Here is a 27,524-nt window from a genome sequence, read left to right on the forward strand (position 1 = left end):
TGAATTAAATACATATTTTCTCTAAGTATAAAGTTATTTTTATATGATGATTTTGTTAAATATTTTTAAAAATTTGTAAGCTTTTAGTGTCGACGTGTAATGACAAGGACGCATATGATTGGCCAATCGACGTGTAAGATCGTCCAGGTGGCGCATTCTTAAGAAGGAAGCAGCGAATACAGAATTGGCAATGTATTTGTAATGTAGTCGTGACTAAAGTCTTGGAATACTCTATCCGCCTTATTAATATTTCAAATTTGGCCGGCCTCTTCACTTTCTCCTTCTCTCTTCCTTTACGGGCCCAAATCTAAGTCTCTTTGTCTCTCTGTCTTTCTGTCTCTGTGTTCGAGATTCAGTTGAGATGATTTCCTTTGTTGGTAGAGCTCTGTTCGTTTCCGTCTTTCTTCTCTCCGCATGGCAAGAGTATGCAATTTTCTTCCACTCCTTCTAGATTTGCTCTTGTTACTCTCATTTCAAGATCTGCTTTTGTATCCTTGAGAAAAAAAAAATCAAAATTTGTGTCTAATATATTAAAAGAATAACTAAATTATGGCTATCTAGACATGAATCATAGCTTACTTAGTTTTGGGGAAAAAGTAGAAAACATATGGATTGTTGATGGTGTTGGATTTGGTAGATACTAAAAGCTATTTCCGGTTGGATTTTATTTATGATTTTTTTTTCTTAATTAGCTCCAAAGATTTGCTCTTTCTCTAATAGTTGAATTGATCTTTCATATTTCAGTTGACTATCTTGGCTTGGGTTCTATTTAATTAACACCTCTTCTTTCTCTGGAGCAGGTTCAATGATTTTGGGGATAATGGAGGTCGAGCAGCTAAATCTCTAAGACCAAAGTTCAATGCTTTTGTTAGTCATGTCACAACTCATACTGGCCAGCAATTGCCACCCATCGATGTAAGTGTCTTCTTCATGTCTAGTCTCTGGGCCAAAAACAACAACAACCAAAATTTAATCTCGGATTGAGTCTTGTTGTTTTCTTTGCAGATGAAGCTTCTTGTTGCTGCTGCTATAGCCTTAAAGGGTATTGGTGGACTTTGGTTCGTTTCTGGCAGCTCCTTGGGAGCCTATCTCCTAGTATGTGGCCAACTCTTCCTATATTGAAATATTAGTATAAATAAATGAAGAGGAAAAAAACATGTTTTAACTCTACGAAATCTGGTTGCAGCTTCTTCATCAAGCTGTTGCCACCCCAATTCTTTACGATTTCTACAACTACGATGTCGAGAGAAAGGAATTTAGCCAACTGTTTTCCAAGTTTACTCAGGTTTAGCAAACTTGGTTTCTGAAAGATATATTGTGAGTTCCATATTCAATCTTTTATCATGCATGATCTGAGACTTTTCTATTATCAGAGCGTAGCACTCGTTGGGGCACTGCTCTTCTTTATTGGAATGAAGAACTCGAGGAGACATGGTAGGCAACTCCGGAAGAAGGCTCCAAAGGCTAAAGCAAATTAAAGAAAGAGATCGTTTTTTTTTTGTTTTTTCAGATTTTGTAGCACAATCGGGTCTGTATTTTGAGATTTCTATTTTGGAATCCAGACATTGTTTTAAAAGATGTAGGCAAAATCTTTGCAAATCATTTTTTGCTTTATTCTTTCCCACTTTCGGTTCTCTCAGAGAGATACCGTTTCATTTTGAATTTAAACTAAATTAATATGTGACTTTTACGTTGTGGAAGTACCATCAGATCAACAACCTCTTGAAAAAAAAACCATTTTCACTTACTGATAATTCTCTGCACAGTTCCATTCACAGAGCCTCCTGGCCCTCCTCTTTAGGACCAACCACAGACTTGTAAGTAGCATTTCAGTGGATAGTAGTAATAGGAACTTATAATGGAATAATGTAACAACAACATGCTCTCGTAGCTCAGTTGGTTAGAGCACCCGTTTAGTAAGCGGGAGGTCTTGAGTTCAACTCTCAACGAGAGCATTTCTGTTTTCTTTTTGATCCCCCCGGTCAAAAATCCACAAGACAAAGAGTAAAGCTTTTACACTTGCCAAACGGAATAATCCTAAAACCAAGTGGATTAGATATCTCTCTAAATTCTCTAGTACCAAACATAATATGTAATGTAATGGAGAGTTTAAGCAGCAGGAGGCCTGAGTTCTTGATCACGAGAGGTATCGCGAACGGATTGAGGCAAGTAATGCCACATTGGCATGTAACCGTAGCTCGGATAAACAGCCATCTTGTTTTGATTAAATGGAGTTGGAATCTGAGGCATGAACCCTGTAGATGGAACCATCATAGACTTCAGCTGCTGTTCCGTCTTCTCCTTCTCCGCCTTCAAAGCTTGCTTCTCCTCCCTCAGCTCATTCTTCTCAGCCTATACGTCAAAACCAAAACTTTATTCTCGTTCCATAGACTAAGGTTCTTGCAATTGATGAGAAAGCGAACCAACCTTGAGACTCTTGATCTCTTCTAAGAGCTTCTGATTAGTTTCTTCAAGCTCATGAGCTTCATCTCTGAGTTGATTCAAGACACGGATTGCATCATCGAGTATAGCTGGTTTATCGGTCTTTGGAGTCCTCCCAGGCTCTAAAACCGAGCTCAAATCCATGAACCTAAAGACACAAACCCAGTTTTAGACAATTCAAACTAAAAAAACTAATAAGTTCTTCTAAACGAATTGTACTTTTCATTTAGCTTCTCTCTCCTCAATCTCTCACGACAAGCTTTGGTTCCTCCTGGTCTGACACAAGATCCAGTCCTTCCCCTATCAATAACAACCACCACAGATTCTTATCAAACACAATCAAGATCACACAAAAGTTTTGGATTTTTTTATGAAAGCCTACCGCTTTCTGGAGCATTCCTCATCTACATGTTCTTGTTCTTGCTTAACAGCTCCACCAGATGAGCTAGAGTTAACAACTACTTCATCTTCCTGCACAGTTCCACAATCATTTGGCCCTCCAAAGTTATGAAACTGCCCTGGCTCGTACGATGTCAAATCTCCGATGCTGAAAACTTGTTGTGGTTCGTTCTGTAGATTGACACCGTATGACCCAAAATCTGGGAAGGTACCTGCTTGATCAGGCTGCAAATCTACACCGAACTGCGTGTAATCATCGAGTTCTGCTCCATTGCTGCTGAAACAGACATCAATAGAGTAATGGAATCATCAAATCAACAATATTGAGTTACTTCTCATATTCAATTTAACAGCTTAAACCGAATCATCAACGTTGTTAAACAATAAAAACTAGATTCGGCTTCGTCAAATTAACATCAAAATACACAATTAAAAGCAAATTCGATAAATCAAAATAGAAAACAACAAGAATCGATAAAAAGAGAGGAAAGGAAGAACCTTTGATCGAAGCAAAAGAAATCAGAGACGAAATCTTCATCGTCGAGAGAAGGATACATCTGAATCTCAAGAACACAGATTTGGGAATGCTGAGAGAGAGAGAGACGCCAATGTCGGAAGAAAATTTAATTATTGCACGACGCCAAGGAGATGATGATGATAAGAATTGGTGGGAACAATATTCTACGATTTGATATTAGTGGAAAATTAAAGAAAGGATTATTTACTTTATATTTTTTTAACTTAAAATTCTTATTCGGGAAAAGACAAATCGCGTCCAAAGAGTCTTGAATCGGAATCGAAACGATATATCTGTCTTAATGACTGGATGTGGGGCTATTATCAGCCGGTATTTTGGAATTTGTTGCCATTTACACCTTTTTTTTTTTTGTTAATTTTTGTTTTTCTTACTTCGATTTAATTGAGTGTTACAGACCGCGACACCCGATTAGAAGAAGCGATGTTCAACTTTTGTGATAACCAAATCAATTCAGTCATCAAACTTCACATACAAACATTGACTTATCCCAAGATGAATTGATTAATGCTCCAAATGAAGGAGACGGATAAGCGTTGCGGATCCAGCGGATCAAGCGTTTTGAGTGGTACAAGTGTAGATCAATCAGATATAGGGATTGTTCGTTTCTCCATCTATCATCTCCATCCAGTTGTTCCATCTATGCGATCCATCCAAATGATCTATTTAGATTTTAGGAACTATTCGTTTCTCCATCTAGATGAGCCACCTAGATGAGTCATCTGGATGTATTTTATGTTTGTTCCATTATTTCTATTTCGATCGAGATGAGTTTAATAAACAAATTATAAATATATCTTTATTTTGATTTAATCATATGTTTAATATTGGCGAGAAAATGTGGTTTTGGCGAGAAAATGCGGTTTTGGCGAGAAATCGCGATTTTGGCGAGAAATCGTGTTTTGCGGTTTTGGCGAGAAACCGCGTTTTGCGGTTTTGTGATATCTTGCATATTTCTATTGTTTTATCCATTCATCCATGTGCATTTTGATCATATAGATTAGGATTTAGCCATGTTTAGGTTGCATTTTGCATACATGAGTCCTTATCAGGTATTGGAGTACCACATGGAGTTCTTGGAGGCACTTGGAGGCATTTGGAGCTCAAAAAGGAGTGTTTAGAGTGGTCACTGGGCGAGCAAGGCATGGGAGCGACCAGTCCGGAGCGACACCACCAAGTCGCTCTGATCTTCCTACTGGAGCGACCTTACCAGAGCGACAGGGAGAAGTCGCTCGCGGTTTCATCACTCGGAGACGCGAGAACGAGCCCGGAGCGACCTCTCGCAGCGACACAGCGAGGTCGCTCCCGAAGCTTGGAGTGACCTTACCAGAGCGACAGGGAGAAGTCGCTCGCGTTTTCATCACCCGGAGACGCGAGAACGAGCCCGGAACGACCTCTCGCAGCGACACAGCGAGGTCGCTCCCGAAGCCTGGAGCGACTTGTCGGAGCGACGGGCTGAGGTCGCTGCGCGTTCTATTTCTGTTCGAACTTGTGATTTCTCAAGGGCCTTTTGGTCATTTCATTATGCACGTTTTTATTTTCTAAACCTATGTTTTAATACTCTAAGAGCCACCAAGAGGGGGATCATCTTTGTTCTTAGAAAAACCACCAAAAACCTTTGGAAAGTCATCTCTTTGAATCAATTGATCAGTTTATTATTAAAATTCTGTGTTCTTATCTATTTCATGTGTTTCTCTATATGATTAATCTGAAATCCAACATGGGTTTAAGAGGAATCATGGACATTAGTGAGTAATCACCTTTTGAATTCATGGGTTAGGGAGATTGAGGGTGATTAGGTTAGAACTAGGATATTTTAGTGTAGATCATTCATATTTTCTTGCTAGTAGAGTGAGCATAAAGCATCTTCTGAGTTGGCCACTCAGTAGTTGAACCTTAGGCATTTCCCCCCGAAAGGTGTTCGAGGAAATGTCCAAGACAACTCTTCTTAGCTTTTAGCATACTTTGCCAAAGACATTTGTTGTTAGAGGTGCTAAGATAGCCATTGGACTTGCTAGTTATGATTGCTTTCATATTATTCAACCAAAGACATTTGATGTTTGAATTGTGTTAAGTAAATGAACATTCATCTAGACATAGAGTTTGTTTAGGATTGTGTCCAAGCTTAAGGTTAATAGATTGATTGATCGTTTACCATCTTTAGTTCGAAACTTGATCACCCGAGGTCTAATCCCTAAATCCATGAGTTCTCTTTTCCAATAGTTAAGAAAGTATCATTTAGTTATTTCTTTTAATTAGTCATAGTTTAAAAACTCATCTAAATCATTGGTTGCACTTAGATTAAGTGATTACTTGCATTCTCGGTGCTTTGATATCTCTCAGAACTGGTTCGACAATCATTTATACTACAACATTTGTCTTAGGAGCCTTGAAAACTCCTAACATCATTTTGGTGGAAAAACATGTTATGGCGGAAACACAAAATTTTACAGTTTTGGCGAAAAACGTATTTTTACGATTTTGGCTGGAAAACACGTTTTTGTGAATTTGGCAAGAAATGCGTTTTTACGGTTTTCGTGAGAAATTATGTGTTTTACGGTTTTGGTGGGAAAACATATTTTTGTGATTTTGGCGAAAAATTGTGTTTTGTGGTTTTGGTGGGAAAATGTTTTTTTTTTCTTTTTGTCGTTTTTCATGAGTGATAAAATGATATTAGGTTTGAGTTTGTAATTTGTTAATTACATGGTGGTATAATAGACATTATATCATTTTGACAAACTCATCTCCATCTAGATGATCCAATTTGGATCGACTAGCTGATTTTCAAAATTAAGCCTAAATTTTTAAAACTCATTCAGATGAGCCATCCAGATGACTTGTACTTTTAATGCATAAACGAACAAAACTTTCATCTTCATTCAGATAGCTCATCTGGGTAGAAAAACGAAAACCCCATAGTGGTTCAAAACATACGTTCGAATGGTAAAAATAGATAAAGTGGCCCAGTAATGTACAAGTTTAAATTAATATATATATATATATATATATATATATATATATATATATATAAAGTTATAATACTATTTATTTCATAATTAAAAGTAGTTATTTTAAAAATATTTTTATAAAGAAACAATAAATTATTCACAATATAATAGAAATAAACATACATATTATTCTTTTGAGTTTGAAAAATAAATATGTATATGATTTTGGATGATTTTAAATAACTATATTTTGATAAAAAGTCGTGTGAAATATTTTCTTAATTATTTTTCAAGGAATTAATTTTTATTTTTTTTTACAGCAAGACATTCACAGACTCATATTGACTCTGCAAACCAATTTGGTAACTCCGCATCCATGTGAACGACGAAAGACGGTTGCTTTCTAGCACTGCGTGCTAAGCTATCTGCCCGTTGATTCTCCGCCCGAGGTACATGAACAATATCTGAGTTGAGGAAACTTCTCCGAAGAAGCTTGATATCTTCCAGATAACTTTCGAAAGCTGGCCATTCTTCTGGTTCCGAAACCATCTTCACCAATTGAGAACAATCCGTTGCAAACGTAACCTGAAACTGTCGTAAATTCTTCATACATTCCATTGACCAAATCAAGGCCTCCACCTCCGAGTGAAGAGGTGAAAGACTTGCCCTTACATTCCTTGCTCCTAATAAACCATCAAAACCCGGTAATGTACTATACCATCCCTGTCCGAAAATAAATCCTTCTCTTTCCACGAACCATCTATAAAACACCATCGTCCTGAAGTTACCAATGGGGGTCTGGGCTGCGCCTGTCGTTCCCCCTGCTGATCAGTGACTACCTGTGCTTCAGCCCAAAGTGATGATTCTAATTCTGCTAATTGAAGTGTATCCCTGGGATCAATATCCATATTACTAAACACTTTGTTGTTCCTGGCTTTCCATATATACCATAATATCCATGCAAATTGGTGGTCATCCATCTTTGGATGGACTCTCCAAAAAAGATGATCCATGTTACCGAAAATAGAAGAGGTAGGAAAAAAATCAGGATTCGATGGTATTTTAGATAATGCCCATACTTGATGTGCTGGGGGACATTCAAAAAACACATGGTTTATTGTTTCCTCCGGATATCCACATCTTGCACAGCGTATATCCCCTTGTATTCCTCTCACACTAAGGTTCTTTAGTACCGCAATACAACCTGAAAGGAGTTGCCATAAAAAGTGTTTTATCTTTGGCGGGCACCGTACTTCCCAACAGAATGCTTTTAGTATATCCACTGTTGGTCCATAAAAATCAGGTGGTTTTTCCTTATCAGGATAGACCCGTTCCACTTGATACCCTGAATTTACCGAATATTTTCCGTTGTTAGTGAAATGCCATCCATTCTTATCCTCCATCTGATGTCTGCTTAACGGAATACTAGCAATGATTTTTACATCATGTGGATCCACCAAAGTCCTTATTGCCTCAAGGTTCCAAGTTCGGGATTCTGAGTTAATGAAGGAATCCACTGTGAGATCCGGGTAACTATTTTGAAGGTTTTTGTTTGCTGGTCTCGGACGAGTGGCTGGGATCCAAGGATCATTCCATACCGAAATAGATGAACCTGTACCCACCCTTTTAATTAGTCCTTTACAAACCAGAGATCTAGCAGAAATAATACTTCTCCAACCATATGACGGAGAGTAAGATCGGATCGGTTCTAGGGGTGAAACATTCCTATAATACCGTCCTTTAAAGATTCTAGAAAAGAGAGTATTTGGTCTCTCGATCAGCCTCCACAATTGCTTTCCAAGCATTGCCGTGTTAAAATCCATAAGATCCTTAAAAGCTAGGCCGCCATCTTCTTTAGGTATACATAACTTGTCCCATGATTTCCAGTGCATGCCTTTAGTACTTCCTCCTGGACTCCACCAAAACTGAGCTACCGCACTCGTTAGCTTTTTCACTGTAGTTTTCGGTAATCGATAGACCGACATCACATGGTTTGGCAGAGCCGTGACCACCGATTTAATAATTACCTCTTTCCCTCCTTTAGTAAAGAATCAGAAGGTCCATCCATTGACCCTATTATTCAAACGATCTTGAACAAAACCAAACACATGTACCTTAGATCCCCCAAGACTTTCGGGTAATCCTAAATAAGATCTCATTCCTCCTAAATTTTGGATTTCCAAAAAGTCTCTCAATTCTTGACGGATGGATTCTTCAATTTTATGTCCAAATTGAATTGAGGATTTCTGGAAATTAATTTGTTGCCCTCAAACAGCCTCATATTCCTTTAAGATCCTGAGAATGGTTTGACATTCTTCTTTATTTGCTTTACAAAAGAAAAGGCTATCATCAGCAAATAGCAAATGAGAGATTGCCGGACAAGCCCTTGCAACCTTCATACCGGTTAATTGTTTATCCCTCTCCGCCTTCTTAATATTCACAATTAAGGCCTCAGTACACATAATAAATAAGTAAGGAGACAAAGGATCTCCTTGACGTAAACCCCGCTGGGGAGTTATAAGACCTCCCGGCTGGCCATTGAGAAGTACCCTATATTGAACCGAAGAAATACATCCCACCATTAAATTGATCCAGCGAGGATCAAATCCCATATTTTCAAGGAATTAATATTTATTTACTTTTTAATAAAATTTAAATAATCTCTTCACTAAATATTTTTGAATATAATATATAAACTATTATAGATATCAACTATATATAAATATCAATGTGTAAATTTTATATTGGTGTGAATTATTAATTTAGTATATTTAGTATTTTGAAAGTATTATTTACTTAAGTGTAAATATTAATTTAGTATTGTTATTATTATTTTTAATTGGATATAAGTAATTATATCAAGATAATGAACTATCTATATTAGAGTTACCAATTTGGTTTACAGGATCAATATGAGTCTGTAAATGTTTGCTGTCAAAAGAAAAAACTATCTATATATATATATATATATATATATATATTATTATTATTATTGAATAACAGCATACAATTATTTGATGTTGAAAAAATATATACAATACAAGGATAAACTAAACTACTTGTAAACAGGAGTTGATGAAATGCTTCACTTGGGGTCCAAAAATTAAGAACAAACAATAACAGTTTTTTAAAAAGCAGTCTAACTACCTTATTCACGGAAATGCTACGGTTTTGTTGAATGGTGAAAAAAGAGTGGATGCTATACATATGTGTTCCCTCTACTATTTATCCATCTCCCACTCAAACAGCCCCCAAAAAAAATTGTCGACCAGGTTAATCTATGGACATAAGCATAGTCAGTTATTTGTCAAATTAACCCATTCAAATTAAATTTAAATATCATCCTAAATCGTTTCAATAGCAATATGTATTAATAGATACAAAAGTAATTAAATGAATAATATCCTAACATATAAAATCATATTATGTAAAAATCTTTCTTAGATGTAATATTGTGCTTTAATACCATTTTAATCTAATTATACTTTGAAAAATGTATATTATATTGCAAACATGTTTATTTAATATGTGGTTTGATTTGAAATAGCCTCTGGTTAAACTTTGCTGATATGAAATACCATTAACAACATATTACAGCATATTACATATTGTAATTATCTATACAGATGATCGGTCAGACCGTTTTTTTTAACACTGATATTTTTTAATTAACAAAGTTAATATTGAAAAATAATACCAATATCAAATTGTATTCAGTTTTCGGATTTATATATGATATTTTTATTATATATTCAGCTTTCGGATTTTATGATAAATTTTATTAACTATATAGTAATTTAGGCAGTTGAGACAAACAAACAAAAAATTTAGTTACTTATATGTTATAAAAGCTTATGAGTGATGTAAATAGTGAAGTTAATACAACGTATATCAAAACCAAAACAACAAAAAAACATGATAAAAATGGTTGAATGATTTACTTGTGATTATAAATACTTTTTAGCGACAAAAATATCTAACGGTTTACACGTTTAGAATATCAATTTGTATCTTGATTAAGAATCCCAATGTTATTACAAATGGTGTGTATCAGTTCGACGCCAGGGAATAATCAACCATATCATCAAAATCGTATATATACATCAACATCGACATAAAGAAGAGTCTACCTTGTCAGTGGTTGTCACAGTGAAAGAATAAAGGATCCCTAACTTTTTGTAGCTCTTGGAACAATGTAACGTCGTTTTTTGTTCCAAAACAAATCTCAAACAAATTATTCCCCACCGTAAAATTATAATCTTCTGAAGAATCCTCTTATGAAATTATATTGCTCGCTGCTCGTGAAAACGACGTATGTTGAACGCACGACGAAAAAAATAAACAATTTACTATTTTGTCAACTGTATAAATTATTACAATTGTCTTACTTAAACCATTAGACAACTTGATTGGTTTATCGGCATCGAATGAATTTTATATGCATTTGGCACTAATTATAGAACATGTTCCGATAAATTTGACAACATTCTGACTTTTAGTTTACTAAACTATATGGACCAAGTGTGTGTATTTGACAACGTTCGAAACCTTAGTTCTTAACAGGTGCTGTATATGGACCAAGTGTGTGATCATAATTATAGCATGTTATTTTCCAAGCATTGAACACATGATTTATATGATGCGTGATTGGGAAGTATGGAGTAAGTGGGAGAAAATTAAAAGGTGAAAATGAGAGGAAAAGTAAAATATGGGAGAGAGGGTAATATATGGCCCTGTTTGTTTACGTGTCGCGCGAACTGCGACCTGTGCGACTGATCGTAAGTCGCAGGTTGTTGTTCGTTTTGATGTAGCGCGACTGATAGCGCGATCAGTCGCAGGTTTCCATTCAAGTCGTTTGAAAAAACAGCGATTAAAAATTAAGAAAATGGAAACAACTGTCGGGAAGCTATCATTTAAGGCTTTTCGAGACATGGAAAAACATAGAAGTCTTAGATCTCCATGTTAGTGTGAAGTGAACCTTATTGGAGACGATTAGAGTCTAGAGTCAGCCATGAGCAGAAGCAAGAGAAGTTTGGACATTTGGCCTTAATTAAAATTAAGTATTTATAATTCGTTTGTATATATAATCTCAAAAAGATTACAAGTGCAGTCAAATGGTAAATGTAGATGTTTGGAAAATTTTGGATAAATGACTTAGATAGTACAAAAAATTATTATGACGAAATTAGCACACAAGGAAAAAATGATTATGTTAACACTAGTTGAAAGATAAAACCACTAAATTACTTCAAATCCTAAACTTTTACTCTAACCACATCTCCTAAACACTTAACCTTAAATTCTAATGTTTAAACTCAAACATAAAATAAAAATATATTTTTACTTTAAATTAGTACTATTTTGTCATTTTCCCTTTTATATGCTAATTTTGAAATGATAAAGTGTTTTAGTACTAATTTAGGGTATATCTTTAAATTTTTACATTTCAATTTTCTTTAATAGCCATATTAAAATATTTTACTAATTAGTGCGCTTAGTTATTTCCTACGTTGCATTGAAGTGTGTCCTAAGCCATGGTTCCTGGTTCGGAAGCGGGGTCGGAAGCGTGCAGAACCGCTTGGAAGGGTGTTAGAACCGCGGTTCTGAAAAAACAGATTTGGAAGCGTATTGGAACCAATGATTCCTAGTTGGAAGAGTGTAAATCCAATAATGAAATCGTAAATAAAAAAATTAAATGTGTTTATGTTTTATTTCCTTAACTGAAGGGCTTAATATAAAACTTTAACCTTAGATTTCTTTCGTTTCTACGTAGAGTATAGCGACCATGTCTGTTCATTGATCCATTATGACAATATTTCTTTTCAGAAGTATGAACCCATCTGATAATGATGATGTGGATGACAAAGCACCCTTATAGATTTATGTGAACAAGATTGAAAAGATAGCAGGAGCGGGATCATGGAAGTTTGAATGCAAATTTTGCAATACAACGTTGGATCTCATACTAGAGTTGTGACTCATCTTTTACAAGAGGGAGTTAAGAGAATCAAATGATTCTTGAAAGTTACTCCACAACAAAGATATAACATGAAGAAATTGGTTAATGATTGCAAGGAGAGGATAAAACGTGCAGCTCCTACGCCAGTTCCATTACCTTCATCGTCAAGAAAGGCATCTGCTTCTTCTCTTGACTATGACATGAACTAAAAATTTCCTGATACAAATGAGGCTGATTCAAAGAAGAGAAAATGAATGGGTTCAGCTTAAAAGCATTTTAACAATCAGGCTACGAAACAGTGTGATGGTGAAATATTTAGAATCTTCTGTACAAGCAGGTTGTCTTTTAACGTTGCAAGAAATCCTCATTATCGCAACTCATTTGTGTGTGCATCAAAAATTCCAAGATTGTTCCTCCTGGTTATAATGCTTTGAGGACTACACTTCTTCAAAAAGAAAAAAAGAACCTTGAAGTGCACTTGCAGCCTTTGAAGGATTCATGGAAACATAAAGGAGTTAGCATATGTAGTGATTGGCTGGTCAGATCTTCATCGAAGACCTATCTTAAATTTTATTGCTGCAAATGAGAGTGGTCCAATTATGTTAAGAGCAATCAACACTCAAGGTGAAACAAAAACTGGTGAGGTGATTGCAAAAATGATCATAGAATGCATTAAAAAGGTTGGACATGAGAATGTGGTTCAAGTACTCACAGACAATGCTTCAAATTGTGTAAAAGTTGGTGCACTTATTTCAACTATGTTTCCTACTATCTTGTGGACACCATATGTGGTTCATACTTTGAATCTTGCACTCATGAACATATGTGCACCAGTTTATAATACAAGAAGCAATGGAGATGTGTACGATGCTTGTTATTGGATAAAGTCTATCAGTGAGGATGTTACTTGGATCAAGAAATTCATTATAAACCATGGAATAAGGCTTGTCATGTTCACAGAGCATTGTGATCTTAATGTCCTTACAATTGCTTCTACAAGGTTTGTGTTCTCTGTTGTTAAGTTCAATCTTAATTAGATTTGTTTTTTATAAAATAAAATTATTAAGTTTGTTTTTACAGGTTTGCTTCAACAGTTGTGATGCTTAAGAGATTCAAAAAAATAAAAACCGGATTACAACAAATGGTGATCCGACCTAAGTGGGATGATTATAAAGATGATGGTGAAGAAGGAACATCAGCAGTGAAGAAAAAGATATTAGATAAGATGTTATGGGATGAGATTGAATATGCGTTGTCTTTCACTTTACCGATATATAATGTGATTAGAGCTGCTGATACTGATAATCCTTCACTTCATCTTGTTTATTAATGGTGGGAAAGCATGATACAAACTGTGAAAACAGTTATCTTTAGAAAGGAAAGGAAAGAACTTGAAGATGACTCGGTTTTTTAGAATGTTGTGCAATCTATTTTGACATCTCGTTGGAGTAAGAGTAACACTCCTCTCCATTGTATGGCGCATTCTCTAAATCTCAACTATGTTATAAATTTATTCTACTTCATATGATTTATTATCTTACAAACTAAAATTTAAACAGTTTCGATAGTTATTTAAGTAACATTATTGTTGTTTATTTTGTTTGACGAAGATATTATAGCTCAAAGTGGCTTGGAGAAGAGAACAATAGAAAAGCTTCACATCAAGATTTGGAGATTATTAGAAAAAGAACAAATTGCATTACGAAGTATTTTCCAAATCAAGATGAAAAGAGAGAGGTTAACATTGAGTATTCTAATTTCTCTTGAAGCTTGGAAGATTTTGGTAGTGTTGATGTAATCCTTGAAAGATTTATCTTAGAACCTTTAAGATGGTGGGCAGTTCATGGATCTTCAGCTCCGAAGCTTCAAGCCTTAGCATTTAAGTTGTTTGGACAGCCTTTTTCATCATGTTGTGAAAGGAACTGGAGCACTTACAAGTTCATCCATTCTGCAACAAGAAACAAGATTATACCACAAAGAGCTGAAGCTCTGGTATTTGAGCATACTAATATCCATCTCTTATCTAGAAGGAGTTCTGCTTACAAAGAAGGTCCTAACAAGATGTGGGATGTTGGAGGTGACCAATTTGATTCTTTAGATGAGCTTAATATAGGAAGAATTGAGTTTGAAAATCTTTCTCTTGATGAACCAAAACTAGAGGCTGTTGTGTTTGATGGAGAAGATAATAATGAGTGAAACAATTGATCTTTGACATTGAACATTTTTATTTTTAGTTGAGCTGATTAATAACTTTGTTGGATTTGTGTGGTTTAGACACTTTTAATTTTCAGAATTTTATTTTATATTTGGGTTTACATTATATATATTATATTTACATACGCTTCCAACATGATTCCGTTTTCTAACTTTTTAAAAAAACTCGCTTCTATGCTTCCATACGATTCTGGTTCCGCGTACCCGCTTCCTTTTTCATGTTATGTAGGTTATTTCTTTGTTGCTTCCGCCTTTCATTTTCAGGGGATCACTACTGGATACAACAAAAAACAATGGGATAACCTTTTATGTTAAGATTGCTAACTTGCCAAACAAAGAACAATGAACTAAATCAATTTTGTCAAAGAAAGATTAGCTTTAGGTGATATTTTTAAAAATGATTAGTTTTAGTATACTGCAAGGCACAGGATTGCGATCAGTAAATTTGGTCAAGAACTAGATCACTCGAATGCTTCAGCTCCATGTGCTACGAGATCCCTTTGGGCTTGCTCTAGCCGGTTAATTACGGTGCGATGAACGATCCCTTGACTTTGGAACTTATATACGAGGGTGGAAAGCATGCTTCATAACTTGGTCACTTTCTCACGGGTATGCGTTATTGGCGGGGATATTCTGTCTCGGTGTATGGATTCGATTGTTGGGATCATCTCCAATTACCATGTCGTTCGATCGGTTCCAATCTCGCTGCAGCTGGTGTGTTCTAATAGCTGTGGTTGCATTGGCTTGTTCGGTACCAATAGGAAGGGTTTCAGTTTTGTCGTGTCAGCTTTGGGGATATCAACATTGTCCCTCCGTGTTTAAATGGACGTAGGAGGGGTGAGCGTGGGATTCATGATCGCGCTTATGAACCTTAAGGTAGATATTTAGCAAGGATGTCTTCGTTTTATCTCTTCCTCACAAACGGCGCCAAAATATGGATTTATATATGTTGATGTTAAAAAAGGTTTTGCGACGAATATGGATTACAATCAAATTAAACTAGACTTAAAAAAAAAAAAAAAAAAGGACGAGATTGATGTGTTGCGAAGATAAGAGTTCGAGGTTGATGGTAGGTATTTGTGTATGAAAAATGTGTCCCCTTCTCTCTTCTGGCTCTCTTACCTTTCTACTCTTTTATTATCCGCGGTCTCCTATATTTTTTCTTCTTCTTGACGTTGATATTTTCTCTTTTTTCTGACGTTGTGATCCCAAAAACCTCAGAGACTTGGTGGTTGCCACGAATCCCGGGGTTCGTTGGCGAGTATCCCTTTTAAGCTAGCGTTGCTACGATCTTATGAACTCAGCTTCTAGTCCTGGTCGAGTCTGAAATTAGTTCTCGAAAATCGACTTCGCTGTCGACTTTGTTTCTTCACTCTAATCATACGGGATTTGGGCCAAATGTCAGTGATAGCTTCTACTCTAATGGGCTTTGTCTAGGTTTGGGTCCAAAAGTAATGGCTTCTACATAGATAGATTGTTTTAGTTGTTGCCAAAAAAATATTACACCAATCGAAATCTTTGTCTATTTATTTATTCCCGATGGAATTATGATAAACTAATTGAACAAAGAAAAAGCAAATCTATTCTCGCGAGAGATTGAACCAAAAACTCATCTCGAGTTTCGAAAAAATGTCGTTAGGGCAAAAGGGTTCGGGGGATCCAGGTGCGATGCTCACTTCCCTTCTGAACAAGCGAGAGAAGCTTCGACAAGACTTACGGAGCATCGAGAAGCAGGTCGGTTATTGATAATTAAATTCTTGAATTTTTCGATTTCGTTAGAGAAATTCGAATAAGGGTTGTTTTGTTTTTGTTTGTGTGTGTGTGTTAGGTATATGAATTGGAGACAAGCTATCTTCAAGAATCGAGCCATATAGGAAATGCCTTGAAGGGTTTCGAAGGCTTCCTTTCTTCCTCCAAAAGCACTGCCAGGTTTGCGTTGATTGCTATAGCTTTCTGCATAATGATTTGACTTTTGATATATGAACCTACGTTTGTAGTGCTAAGAGATCAAGGAAGTTTCAGCCTGAAGACAGAGTCTTCTCTTTGTCCTCAGTCACCTCACCTGCTGTATGTTTTATCTAAAACTCTTCTTTTTCTTTGTATTTCCTTGTGTTGGTTGGTAATAACATCACCGAAAGAGCCAATGATTACATTTATAGTACATAGAGTTTAGGATACATTGCTAACATCTCAAGCAGAATCAAATAAGCACCAAAGCTGAACAAACTATGATGTAAAAGGCTCGAGTTCTCATTTGCCCTTTAGTTAGTGGAAATAGTGTTTGTTTTCGAGTGGATTCTTACACTTAATCGCAGTTTCTTAGACTGGTATGTTAATCTTCCATGTGATATGTATTCAGGCTGAAGAACTTGGTGTTGGGAGAGAAGGTAAACCGTGCAACTTCAACTAAACTGACTTCACTTCTCCTATTCATGGATCAGTTTAGACACTTACAACTCCTTGATGTTATAGATGGACGAGCTGAATTGGGCCCTGGGAGATCCAAGGGTGGATTGTCAACGGGACAGTTAGTTTCCCAAACTCTGTTTGCTTTACTAAGTTCATACATAACCTGTCTGTATCGCGCGTACATGATTTTGGGTTTCACCAATTACAGGGGAAAACCGAAGAAAGGGAGAGGACACGGAGTGGCAAGAGATGCAAAGAGAAACAGACCATCAGAACCAGATTATGACGACGAAGATGATCCGGATGCGAGTATGTATGTGCCCGGTTCACTCATCTAAGGCATTTTCTGTTTTTGTGGTGCCTGAAAGCATTAAGAAACAAATCAGCTTGTAACGTTTTTATTTTACATCCCAGAACATAACCAAAGTAAATCTAGGAACTATTGGGGCAGATTTATAACGTCAATTAATATATAAGATGTTTTGTGGAATATTTCTAAGATAAACTATATATATGGTCTCAAGAGTCCATAAGTCCATTATTAATTCATTGAAGGATGTAGAGAAGGCAGCTTTAGGAATGTGAGAGTGGAATTGGTTGGCATGCATCATCATTTGATTCATTGTTTGTGATAGAAGCTTTTAATAGAATTTTCTCTTCTGGGTCCAACTTAGTTGTTCTTTCCCTTTTTGCCTCTTTGTATTATTACCTTTTTAATAAGCAGAAAATGTAAACTCTTTTGCTAACAATAATTACATGATTTTTTATAACAAAAACTTAAGATAAACATTTTTATACATTAACATTAATCAAGAATAATGATCATGCAAACAATTTAGAGTGGTGAGACATATGTATTCACATCAGTAAAACAGATGTTTGAGATTATCCAAATTTTAGCAGAGAAGATTTGATCCAAAAAAAAAAGAAAAACAAAGAAGAAAGAATGAGAAAACGAAGTTACTCAGAAAATTCGATCAATCTTTTAAAAGTAAAGGAGAATATGAAGAGAACACATGAATCCATGGTTGGGAAATTAATCAAGCACTTCGTTTTAACCTTTCTTGGAACTCAAGAAACGACCTTTCCTTCTCCATCTTCATACTTTCTCTAAACTTGTAGATGAACTCGTCGGCTCTCTCGTCAACCCTCAAATGCGGCGAAGCAGCCACCACTCTCCTCCATGCATCTTCCATCGAATCAGCAATCTCCGGCATCCCCTCTTCGTCCTCTTCTTTCTCTTCTTTTCGCCTCACAGCGTTCTCTTCTTTTCGCCTCACAACTTTCTCTTTGCTCTCACTCGTCCCTTCGCAGCGTGATTGGTTTTGGTATTGATAGATTTTAGAGTAATCGTCATCGTATTCATAGCTTCGACGCTTGTTTTTGGTGTGAGATCGTGAGAAAAAGTTGAGAAACCGCCGAGAGGTTTGGTTGCTGCTGCGGCTGTAGTATTTGTCTGAATAGCTAGTGTTTTCGAGGTACCTTGTTCGGAAAGGAACGATGAGACGGCAAGAAAGGAAACGAATGACACGAGCTGTTGATTCTCTGACCGTTGCAGCGATCTCGATGTCTCTGAGTTTGGACTTGACCATGTTTGTGAAGCTCTTCCATGCTCGCTTTGCTGGGTTTTGCCTCTTCTTTTGCCTCAGCGAAACCATTTAGACACTACTGTCTCTTTTTTTTTTGGCGATGTGTGGACAAAATGTGTATTATTGTACAGAAATGGTTTATATTTTGGTTATAGCTAATAGAGCCCTTGATATTTTGATTAATTACTAAAACGCCATTGCTTTTGGGTAAAAAGTTGGCAACAAAAAGGGCATATTTGTACCTTCGGGAATCAGGATGCTAATATTTTCATATATATATATGTGTGTATTATGAAATTTATATTTAGGAAATTAGTATAATATTTTTTGTAACTTAGAAATCAATATGAATATAATTTGATCAACGAAACCAAGTGGTAATGTATCCACAGATGATCGGTTCACCCTTGGCATTAGTCGGAAAGTATTCCAAACTCGGATCAGACAGTGTGGTAGTCAATCCACTTTGTAGCACTAAGTGTGTTACTCCGAAGACGGATCAGATCATCCGATAGAGTTTACTAAAAAAAAATCAATGATAAAAGTAGTAAAGAGGCTATTATCCATTTTTGTCGGCAGAAAATCAGATTCATATTTTCACATCTTCAGGATGTTAATATTTTCATAAATATTATGAAATTAAAGTTATACTTTATGAATATACTAATACATAATGGCTTGAAGAATAAAAAGAAGGTGTTTTCCAATTTCCAGACACATATGTCGGCATAAAATAAGAATTTTGAGCTATCACATCCCTTATATATTAAAAGAGAAGCATTGTAATAAATGCATTCACATTATAGTAGATACGTGGCAGCCTCACAATGATTTGATAATAAATATGTTAACGCGTTCACACTATAGTCATAAATGTGTTCACACTATGTACTTTGTGATTTTTTTAATATAAAACTCACATACATAGTTCCAATAAAACTCTGGATTTTTCGGTTCGAATAAAAATAGATAACGAATCAAAAGCCAAACTATATATATATTATTTTTATTGTTTACAGATAAAATTGAGCAAAATATTCATAAATTTTGATTTGATTTGTTATCCGTTTTGATTTGAACCAAAAAATCTTGATATTTGAAACTTTACGAAACAAATCAAATACTAAAATACAATATCCAAAAAAGAAGCAAATCACTAATACCAATATTTTTAGGAACATATATCTAATTCGATATGTTATATGCATATATATACATATATGAAAAGAATTATATATATTATACTTTATATCAGTTTTACAATATAAATTTATTATATTAGGTACTAGAATTAAAAGGTTATATAATGTTTTATTTTTGTAATAAAATGTTATTATTAAATTATTTTTAAAATTTTATTTTATTTACGAATCAAATCGGATATTCTTTAAAATTCTAAAACATTTCGGATATCGGAGTCACCGAATATCTAGGTGGCTAAAGATCGAATTGACAAGAATGCTTCCAAATATCCAGATACTTGATATGTGTCCACCCCTATTTACGAATATAATTTTATTTTCTTTTGATGAAAAAATGACTAATGTCAGGGTCTTTTTTATTTTAAATAAATTTTAATTTTATCTTTCATGTATTATTCTGAACAAAAATGTCATTTAATATTAATTAACAATATCTTTATATATTTTTCAACTATTTTTATATACTTTTTACATAAACATACATGTGCACCTTGATGTGAGCATCTTATAACTAAGTATTCACCACAGCTGAAGTATCTAATTGTTTTGAAAGTTGAAATATTTTTTCTTAATGTTTCTTTCACTACCGACCAAATTGTAGTGAAATGATTTGTCTTAATAATTTTCTTTTCTTTTTCTTAAACTATTATCTGTTTAAAAACTATAATATGAAACTATTGGTTCGACATGACAACTATCTAAACTTCATAATATGAAAATAAACATATAATATTAATTTTAGGTTTTTATCCGAAAAAACCAAAAAATCAAATGTTTTAACCGAATAAACTAAAATGAATATTAATTTAAAATAATAGTTATATTTCAGAAGATTAAAAACAAAAAAACGTAAAACCTAACCAATATCCAGATTAAACAGATTTATTGTCTTTTTTATTAAAAATAACGAAACTAATAATCACATCCCGCGCAAGGCGCGGGTTATTACCTAGTTGGCTTTAAAGAAGTATGAGCCTGAGCTGTTTTTCTTTTATAGCTAATCTGAGTTGTGTTTCTTTTTTTCTTTGCACTATGTGAGATGTTTTGAAGCTCTGTAAAGAAAACGTTGTTCTCCATGAAGCTAAGACCATGTGAGATCCGACCAAAGGGAAGGCCCATAATGTTAATGGATAAAGACTACTACTAAATGTAATTATTGGATGGGACTGTTGAGCTAATAATTATTGTTTAACCAACCAACCAATCAATCATACATTTATATGCACATTCTATTTTTTTTTCTAATTAATAAGAGCTTTATATTCTTCATTCATACCAACCAAAATTTTTTAGACATGTATTTGACATTATCTGCTTAAATATGCCTTACATGTTTCAGAAAACTCGGATGTTTTCGGTAAAAACACTTTAGTCTTTAGGTGGACTTTTATTTATCTTCTTTGAGGATGGAATATTTGGTAGACTAGTTTATTGGTCGCGGCGATGTGATGAGGTGTGTCTCAGAGTAAATATTAACTGTAAATAAAATATTGAACTTTCTGCGCTCTTTAATTTTTCTATGCTTACATTTTATAGGTATCGAGTAGCCTTAGATATTTGGGTATTCTGGTCGGTCTGGATCTTTAGCTAAAGTGATTGGAAGTATTCGATTTGATTTGAGTTCAGGTTCTAACGATTTCAGAACGGTTCAATTCTCAACTTTAAAGTTATTTAATATTTGATTTTTTCACTACAAGAAAACGTAAGTTTAACGAGGATAATTAACGAGGAAAAATAATCCTCGTAAAAGTACGTTGATTTTACGAGGAAAGTACGTGGAAAAAGAGAAGCATCGTTATTTCGTCGTAAGGTAACGACAAAACAATTTCGTCGTAAAGACGATGTAAATTGACGTGGCTTTTACGAGGAAACACTATTTCCTTGTAAATACCACGTAAACTTCGCGAGTTCTTTACGACGAAATACTTTACGTGTACTTAACGAGGAAATTTTGAATCCACCAACTTGGTAGGTAGCTCACGTTTTTTTTGGCCATCCAATTAATTTTCGTCGTAATTTCACACGAGGCTATACTTTTCACACATATGAGTATGGTAGACAGCGGACGACCAGTAACTATGGAATATGTGTGAAAGGGGAAATAGATTTCTACGGGATCTTGACGGAGATTATTGAAGTCGAATTTCCAGGGATATTGAAGCTGAAATGCGTCCTCTTCCAATGTGAATGGTTCGATTCCGTCGTCACAGAGGTGTTCGGTCTAACAAATTCGGTGTAGTTGATGTCAACGGTGGACGAAGGTACAACAAATTCGAGCCTTTCATCTTAGCTTCACAAGCAGACCAAGTTAGCTTCCTTCCATACCCTCGAATGAGAGATTCGGGTATAAATTGGTTAGCTGTGATCAAAGTTACACCTCGAGGACGAATTATCAGTGGAGAAGAACCACCATTGCAAGAAGAACAGATAAATGAAGTCGAGGAACCTGAACAAGAAATTGATGACATCCTTCTCATTGATCCGCATAATCACGAGTACGAAGATCTTACCGACGATGCCAAAGACGAAGCTGTTAAAGACGAGTTTAATGAAAATAATGATGTTTCTAGTGATGACGAGAATGTTGATGTATCCGATTGATGTATTTGATTTTATGTAGTTTGTTTTATGAATAAGATAATGTGGGAGTTTGATTTATGAATAAGGTAATGTGAAAGTTTATTTTAATTATGAATATGGACTTGTGGTTTGGGGTTTGGAATATTTTATAAATAGGGTTTGAGGTGAAAGAATAGATTGAGGTTCAAGGGTAGATGGGTTTGGGGTTTGGAATATATGAAGTAGAAGATAAGGAAGATGGGGTTTGGGGTTTCGGATTTTAGGGATTTATACGTAATACTCGTTAATTCCTCGTAAGCCAAAATCGTCGTAAGGTTGTCGTAAGGCCACGAGGAGTTTACGACGAAATTAAAAAAAATAAAGAAAGCGGGGCACGCTAATTCCACGCAAGCCAAAATCGTCGTAAGGTTGTCGTAAGGCCACGAGGAGTTTACGACGAAATTAAAAAAAAATAAAGAAAGCGGGGCACGCTAATTCCACGTAAGACTCTCTGAGTGAATGAAAATAAGTAATTGTGGTTTGGAATGAAAATAAAGATAGGGTTTGGAATATATGAAGTAGAAGATAAGGAATATGGGGTTTGGGGTTTGGGGTTTCGGGTTTTAGGGATTTAAATGGAATACTCGTTAATTCCTCGTATGTTAACGTCGAACTTACGACGAATTCCTCGTAAATACCACGTAGGACAGATTCGTCGTAAATACCACGTAGGACAGATTCGTCGTAAATACCACGTAGGACAGATTCGTCGTAAATACCACGTAGGACAGATTCGTCGTAAATACCACGTAGGAGAGATTCGTCGTAAATACCACGTAAAGTAAATGATGAACGCGGCCCACTTTAATTCCACGTAGGACGGAATCGTCGTAAACACCTCGTAACCAAAATCGTCGTAAACACCTCGTACCGTAAAAACTAGAAAAAAAAAAGAAGAAGAAATATACTGGATTTACATGTGGCAAGACTTCCAGCAATTATATTACTTAAGTCTCACCAACATAAATTCCAATATCTTCTTCTCTTCCTTTTTTTTCAAATTTTTATAATTTGAATAGGATTGGATTTGAGAGTATGAAGTGAGATAGGGTGTGATTTGGGAGTTTGGGTGTGGGTTGAGAAGGAGAGTTACGGGTATATTTATAGGGAAGCTTTCCTCGGTAATTCCACGTAAGCAAAATCGTCGTAACGTCCTCGTACCTAAAAAACACGGGCCTTTGTAATTCCTCGTAACTTCCTCGTATAATAAAACGCGGGCCTTTGTAATCTCTCGCTGTTTCGTCGTAAAAAAAAACACGGGCCTCTGTAATTCGTCGTAAAATTACGAGGAATTTGCGACGGAATGTAATCTTATATATACACCCCGAGCGCTCACTCTTTCTTTCCTCTCTACTTCCTCTCCACTTCCTCCCTGTTTCGTTGCAATGGTAAGCCTCTCTAATTCCTCTCTAATTTGGTTAGTTTAGGTAGATTAGGCGGTTAGTATAGGGAATTTAGATAAGTTTACGGATCTTATGTTATTTAGTGTTGATTAGGTGGATAATGTTGGAAAATATACTGTTGACGGAAATTTAAAAAATTAAATTTTTTTCTCAGGTTCGAAAAGGTAGACTTACTGCCCATTACAGAGAGATGTTCGGTGAGCCAGGTAGTCACCAACCGACGACTCACATGCCGAGGCGGATGTAACGGCGAGGAGTGATGAATTCTACCGGGCGATTAACGACCCTTAGTTCTTTTTAATTTCGGTTCTTGTATTATGAATTCAAAACTTATTTATATATAAAATATTTTGGTTTTGATTTTTTTAGAATTTTAATTTTATTAATAATTTAAATAATTTTTTTAATTATAATTTTTTTTATTTCTGTAAAATAACGAAACGAAGTAATTTCGTAGCTATTTTGCGACTTCTTTACGTGGAAGCTTAACGAGGTTTTTACGAGGAAATGTTTACAAGGAAATGACGTGGAAAATTCACGTGGTCTTTACGAGGAAAGCTATCAAGATATTTACGTTTACTTTACGAGTATTTACTTTCGAGTTATTTACGTGGCTTTAACGAGGAATGGCTTTCGAGGTATTTACGAGGAAATTTAGCGACGTCCTTACGTGGAAGCTTTACGTGGTCTTTACGACGAAATATTCTTCTTCGCTTTTACGACGAAATTATTTCCTCGCTACGCTACGACGAATTAGCGAGGATATATGCGTTACGACAAACGTATAACGACGAAACGGGTTTCCTCGCTAATTCCTCGTAACACTGCTTTTACGACGAAATCACGAGGAAAACTGCCCTCGTAAAACTTGTGTTTTCTTGTAGTGTTTTGTATACGGTTTGGTTCAATTATTTACTAATGATATACTAAAAATATATAAAAAGAGATAAGAATATATTTAAAATTTGAGAAAAAAAAACTAAAACGTCAACATGAAATACCAAACAAATACAAAAACTTGGAAAAAGTAAAAAAAAAAAACACAATACATGAAATACCAAGTATATACTTAGAGTACCTGAACCGAACCAATATTCAAAAATATCACTTATATATTTAGTATTTCTCAGTCATTCATTTCATATATTTGACTATGTGTTTTCCTTCACCATATGCAGTAATAAAAAAATTAAATTTAAAATATATTTAAAAATAAAATTTATTATTATTTTAGATTTTATTATTTTATTATAAATATTTTAATATCAATTTTGATTTAATTGAGCCTAAAATTAAGATAAAATAAATAATTTTGTTTATTTTAAAATATATTTAAGAATAGATATTTATATATTTAAAATTATAGTCTTAGATATATTTTTCTATTTCTTTTGGATAAGATATATTAAATCAACTTGTATAAATTAAAAAAAATTGATATAAAAGTTGTATATTATGAAATACTACAACTATACAATATTTCTAAAATTTGTAGATATGTAAATAAGCTAATACTATTACGATTAAAAATTTATTTTTTTTTACAAAATTGTAAAAAAAAAATTGAAAATAATTTTAAGTTATAAATTGTATAATTATAAAAATAGAAATAAATAATATTTTGGAAATTTTAAAATATTATTATATTTTTACTATTACATTAGTTAATGTCATATTTGAATATATTTACTTTAACGATGATTATAATTTACTACTATATTCTAAAAAGTTTAACAACAAATATAAATAAACATTAAATGTAATTATCCATGTCATATTTAACCATAAGCCATATAATCATTTCTAACATGTCATGTTGACATTTATTTAGTGAAAATGATTGTAGAGATGACATGGTCAAAATCAGTTTGTAAATAACGTATAGGAAATTGGATATCCAGTAGTATCTACAATCGAATTAATACCCACTGATAAAAATGTGCAAAGTTCATTAAGATAAAATAGCCATACTCAAACCTGGTCTGATTTTCCGATTAGTTCTAGTTCAAGTTTTCGGATAGATCTGAATAATATGCACATGTTAGGCCACATCATATTTTGCTTAGTTATATGGTTACTAAAACTTTTTCTAGGGATAATATAATGGAAACTCTATAAATTAATATTCGATAAATTAATAAACACGATAAATTAATAATTTTTACTGATCTTGAACTGGACCAGTGTAAAAATATAACACAATTCGATAAAGATAATAATTTTTGAAAAACATTATATTAATATATGTTAATAATTAATTCATACAATTTTAATATAATTATAAAAAAATATTGCATATTTTTATTCATAATAAAGTCTATATTTAATTTTTCTAAACACTTCAAAATATTTTAATATTATTTTGAAATTTTACACCTGAAATGTATGTACTACGGTAAATATTTTCTATACACCAAATAATTAAATAAAACCATCATAAAATTTGTTTATATAAAATTTAATCAATATGTTTACCGTCAAATCAAATATTCTTCTTGATTTTACATAAAAATACATCAAATACCCAAATGTAAAAAATTGTAAATTAATAACTCTATAAATTATAGTTTCAGCATATCAATACGCAGAGTTTTTATTGTATTTTTGATATTATCAAATATTCCAGCTTGGATGATGTAAATTGATAATGGTTTAAATTTGCATGCAGTTTGATTGTAACATTTCCTTACTTTGATTTAAGTATCACAATGGCCATTTCTTATGTAAATGTGATTTATTGATTGAGTTTTCCACGTATTTTTGAATCAAACTGATTTACCAGTCATTTTTTTTTAGTAGGGAATGGAAGCTTACCAGTCATTTGATTACATGTTTTTAAACCTTTTTTTGCCGTGAAATCAAGAATAGAGGTTTTACAGCTTATTTAACACTCATTTTCTAAATGATAATTACAGTTTAGGAAAAAAAAAACAGAAGAACGCTGAAACAGAACACAAACATCTCAGATAGAAATTGGTCTAAACCTAATGGGAGAAACCCAAGTGACAAAAATCCAACTCATCATTGTGACGTAAATCCCAAACGTGTGATATCTCGTTCACGTGACACCAAACCGACTAAGTGGAGACTATGGTTATGATTGGCGACCATAAAGTGTAATTGTACTTTGTTACCATTCAAGAAAAACATTAACCAACACCTCATAATTGATCAAATAACGCACTTGAAACTCAGAAAAAAAATCTTTTTGGTCGAGAATGGAGACACTAAGTGCGGGGGAGTTTCTGTATTGATTTGACTAGTTTCCATAAATGTCACCAATCAGAGGGATAAACTAAAAAAAACGTTTTTGAAAAAATCGTAATTGAAATACGCACATGATTTTCAAGACAACCAAAACATGCATAAATGTACAAAAACGCAGTTCAATGGTGTCAGCACGAAAGGCGGTGCAAAAATTAAAGTGCGGGACAGTGCAACTGCGGTTTGTGCGGAATTAAAGTATGGTAGGTCTGGATATTTTACTCGGATCCAAAGACCCGACTCGAAACTGACCTGAAAAAACCCGGTTCGGGCAGGAACCGATCCGATCAAATTATCCTATCGGGTCTTGTTGCAGAGGACCCGCGGGTCTTGGACCCGACCCGACCCAAACCGAAACCCGATGGATACCCGAATTAATAATGTAAATTAAATAAAATGCATCAAAGGGAAATCAAAGACGGGTTATTTGTCTAGAGAATATCGGTGTCAACCACTAGGTGACAACGAATTGTTGTTGTATCTCGTATAGTTTAATATATATACACATTTTAATATAATAAGAACACAAATTTTAAATATT

At 34.4% G+C, this 27,524-nt stretch overlaps 4 protein-coding genes and 1 non-coding gene across 7 annotated transcripts; 3 read left to right on the forward strand and 2 right to left on the reverse strand.

Moving 5' to 3' along the window:
- The first annotated feature begins 182 nt into the window (after positions 1-182).
- LOC106382955 lies at positions 183-1,614 on the forward strand. The gene is made up of 5 exons (XM_022714033.2): positions 183-423; positions 801-915; positions 1,006-1,095; positions 1,187-1,285; positions 1,374-1,614. The coding sequence occupies exons 1-5, from the start codon at positions 362-364 to the stop codon at positions 1,476-1,478; spliced, it is 471 nt and encodes a 156-aa protein (XP_022569754.2). The 5' UTR covers positions 183-361; the 3' UTR covers positions 1,479-1,614.
- A 223-nt stretch (positions 1,615-1,837) lies between these two features.
- Positions 1,838-3,647, reverse strand: LOC106445740 (transcription factor bHLH104-like). Of its 2 annotated transcripts, none has more exons than XM_013887360.3 (5): positions 3,340-3,647; positions 2,825-3,115; positions 2,662-2,742; positions 2,428-2,590; positions 1,838-2,352 (listed from the first exon to the last, which is right to left on the reverse strand). In XM_013887360.3, exons 1-5 carry the CDS (start codon positions 3,396-3,398, stop codon positions 2,110-2,112), a joined length of 837 nt encoding a protein of 278 aa, XP_013742814.2. In that variant the 5' UTR covers positions 3,399-3,647; the 3' UTR covers positions 1,838-2,109. The 2 variants fall into 2 exon arrangements, with proteins under 2 accessions (XP_013742814.2, XP_013742813.2); XM_013887359.3 differs by having other exon boundaries at positions 2,825-3,118; positions 3,340-3,635.
- TRNAT-AGU lies at positions 1,882-1,955 on the forward strand. The gene has a single exon. It is a non-coding gene; the product is annotated as a tRNA-Thr (tRNA).
- Positions 3,648-15,982: 12,335 nt separating the features above from the next.
- LOC106445742 (chromatin modification-related protein MEAF6) lies at positions 15,983-17,398 on the forward strand. Of its 2 annotated transcripts, none has more exons than XM_013887362.3 (6): positions 15,983-16,231; positions 16,326-16,426; positions 16,495-16,564; positions 16,857-16,884; positions 16,970-17,024; positions 17,115-17,398. In XM_013887362.3, exons 1-6 carry the CDS (start codon positions 16,127-16,129, stop codon positions 17,242-17,244), a joined length of 489 nt encoding a protein of 162 aa, XP_013742816.1. In that variant the 5' UTR covers positions 15,983-16,126; the 3' UTR covers positions 17,245-17,398. The 2 variants fall into 2 exon arrangements, with proteins under 2 accessions (XP_013742816.1, XP_048634007.1); XM_048778050.1 differs by having other exon boundaries at positions 16,970-17,082; positions 17,115-17,192.
- Positions 17,399-17,683: 285 nt separating this feature from the next.
- LOC106449406 lies at positions 17,684-18,622 on the reverse strand. The gene has a single exon (XM_013891169.3). It carries the CDS (start codon positions 18,562-18,564, stop codon positions 17,947-17,949), a length of 618 nt encoding a protein of 205 aa, XP_013746623.2. The 5' UTR covers positions 18,565-18,622; the 3' UTR covers positions 17,684-17,946.
- Between the last annotated feature and the right edge of the window lie 8,902 nt (positions 18,623-27,524).

The sequence above is a fragment of the Brassica napus genome, chromosome A4, assembly GCF_020379485.1.
Source record: "Brassica napus cultivar Da-Ae chromosome A4, Da-Ae, whole genome shotgun sequence".
Lineage (NCBI taxonomy): Eukaryota > Viridiplantae > Streptophyta > Magnoliopsida > Brassicales > Brassicaceae > Brassica > Brassica napus.

What these genes read in the sequence shown, in the direction of transcription:
- LOC106449406 (XM_013891169.3), bottom strand. Translation starts at nt 18,564, where the DNA reads ATGGTTTCGCTGAGGCAAAAGAAGAGGCAAAACCCAGCAAAGCGAGCA.
- LOC106445742 (XM_048778050.1), top strand. Translation starts at nt 16,127, where the DNA reads ATGTCGTTAGGGCAAAAGGGTTCGGGGGATCCAGGTGCGATGCTCACT. An exon ending in TACGGAGCATCGAGAAGCAG is followed by an intron (nt 16,232 to 16,325) that starts GTCGGTTATTGA and finishes TGTGTGTGTTAG; the next exon opens with GTATATGAATTGGAGACAAG. An exon ending in ACATAACCTGTCTGTATCGC is followed by an intron (nt 17,083 to 17,114) that starts GCGTACATGATT and finishes CACCAATTACAG; the next exon opens with GGGAAAACCGAAGAAAGGGA.
- LOC106382955 (XM_022714033.2), top strand. Translation starts at nt 362, where the DNA reads ATGATTTCCTTTGTTGGTAGAGCTCTGTTCGTTTCCGTCTTTCTTCTC. An exon ending in CCTTGGGAGCCTATCTCCTA is followed by an intron (nt 1,096 to 1,186) that starts GTATGTGGCCAA and finishes ATCTGGTTGCAG; the next exon opens with CTTCTTCATCAAGCTGTTGC. An exon ending in TGTTTTCCAAGTTTACTCAG is followed by an intron (nt 1,286 to 1,373) that starts GTTTAGCAAACT and finishes TTCTATTATCAG; the next exon opens with AGCGTAGCACTCGTTGGGGC.
- LOC106445740 (XM_013887359.3), bottom strand. Translation starts at nt 3,398, where the DNA reads ATGTATCCTTCTCTCGACGATGAAGATTTCGTCTCTGATTTCTTTTGC. An exon ending in TTCTTTTGCTTCGATCAAAG is followed by an intron (nt 3,119 to 3,339) that starts GTTCTTCCTTTC and finishes TGTCTGTTTCAG; the next exon opens with CAGCAATGGAGCAGAACTCG. An exon ending in AAGAGATCAAGAGTCTCAAG is followed by an intron (nt 2,353 to 2,427) that starts GTTGGTTCGCTT and finishes TTTGACGTATAG; the next exon opens with GCTGAGAAGAATGAGCTGAG.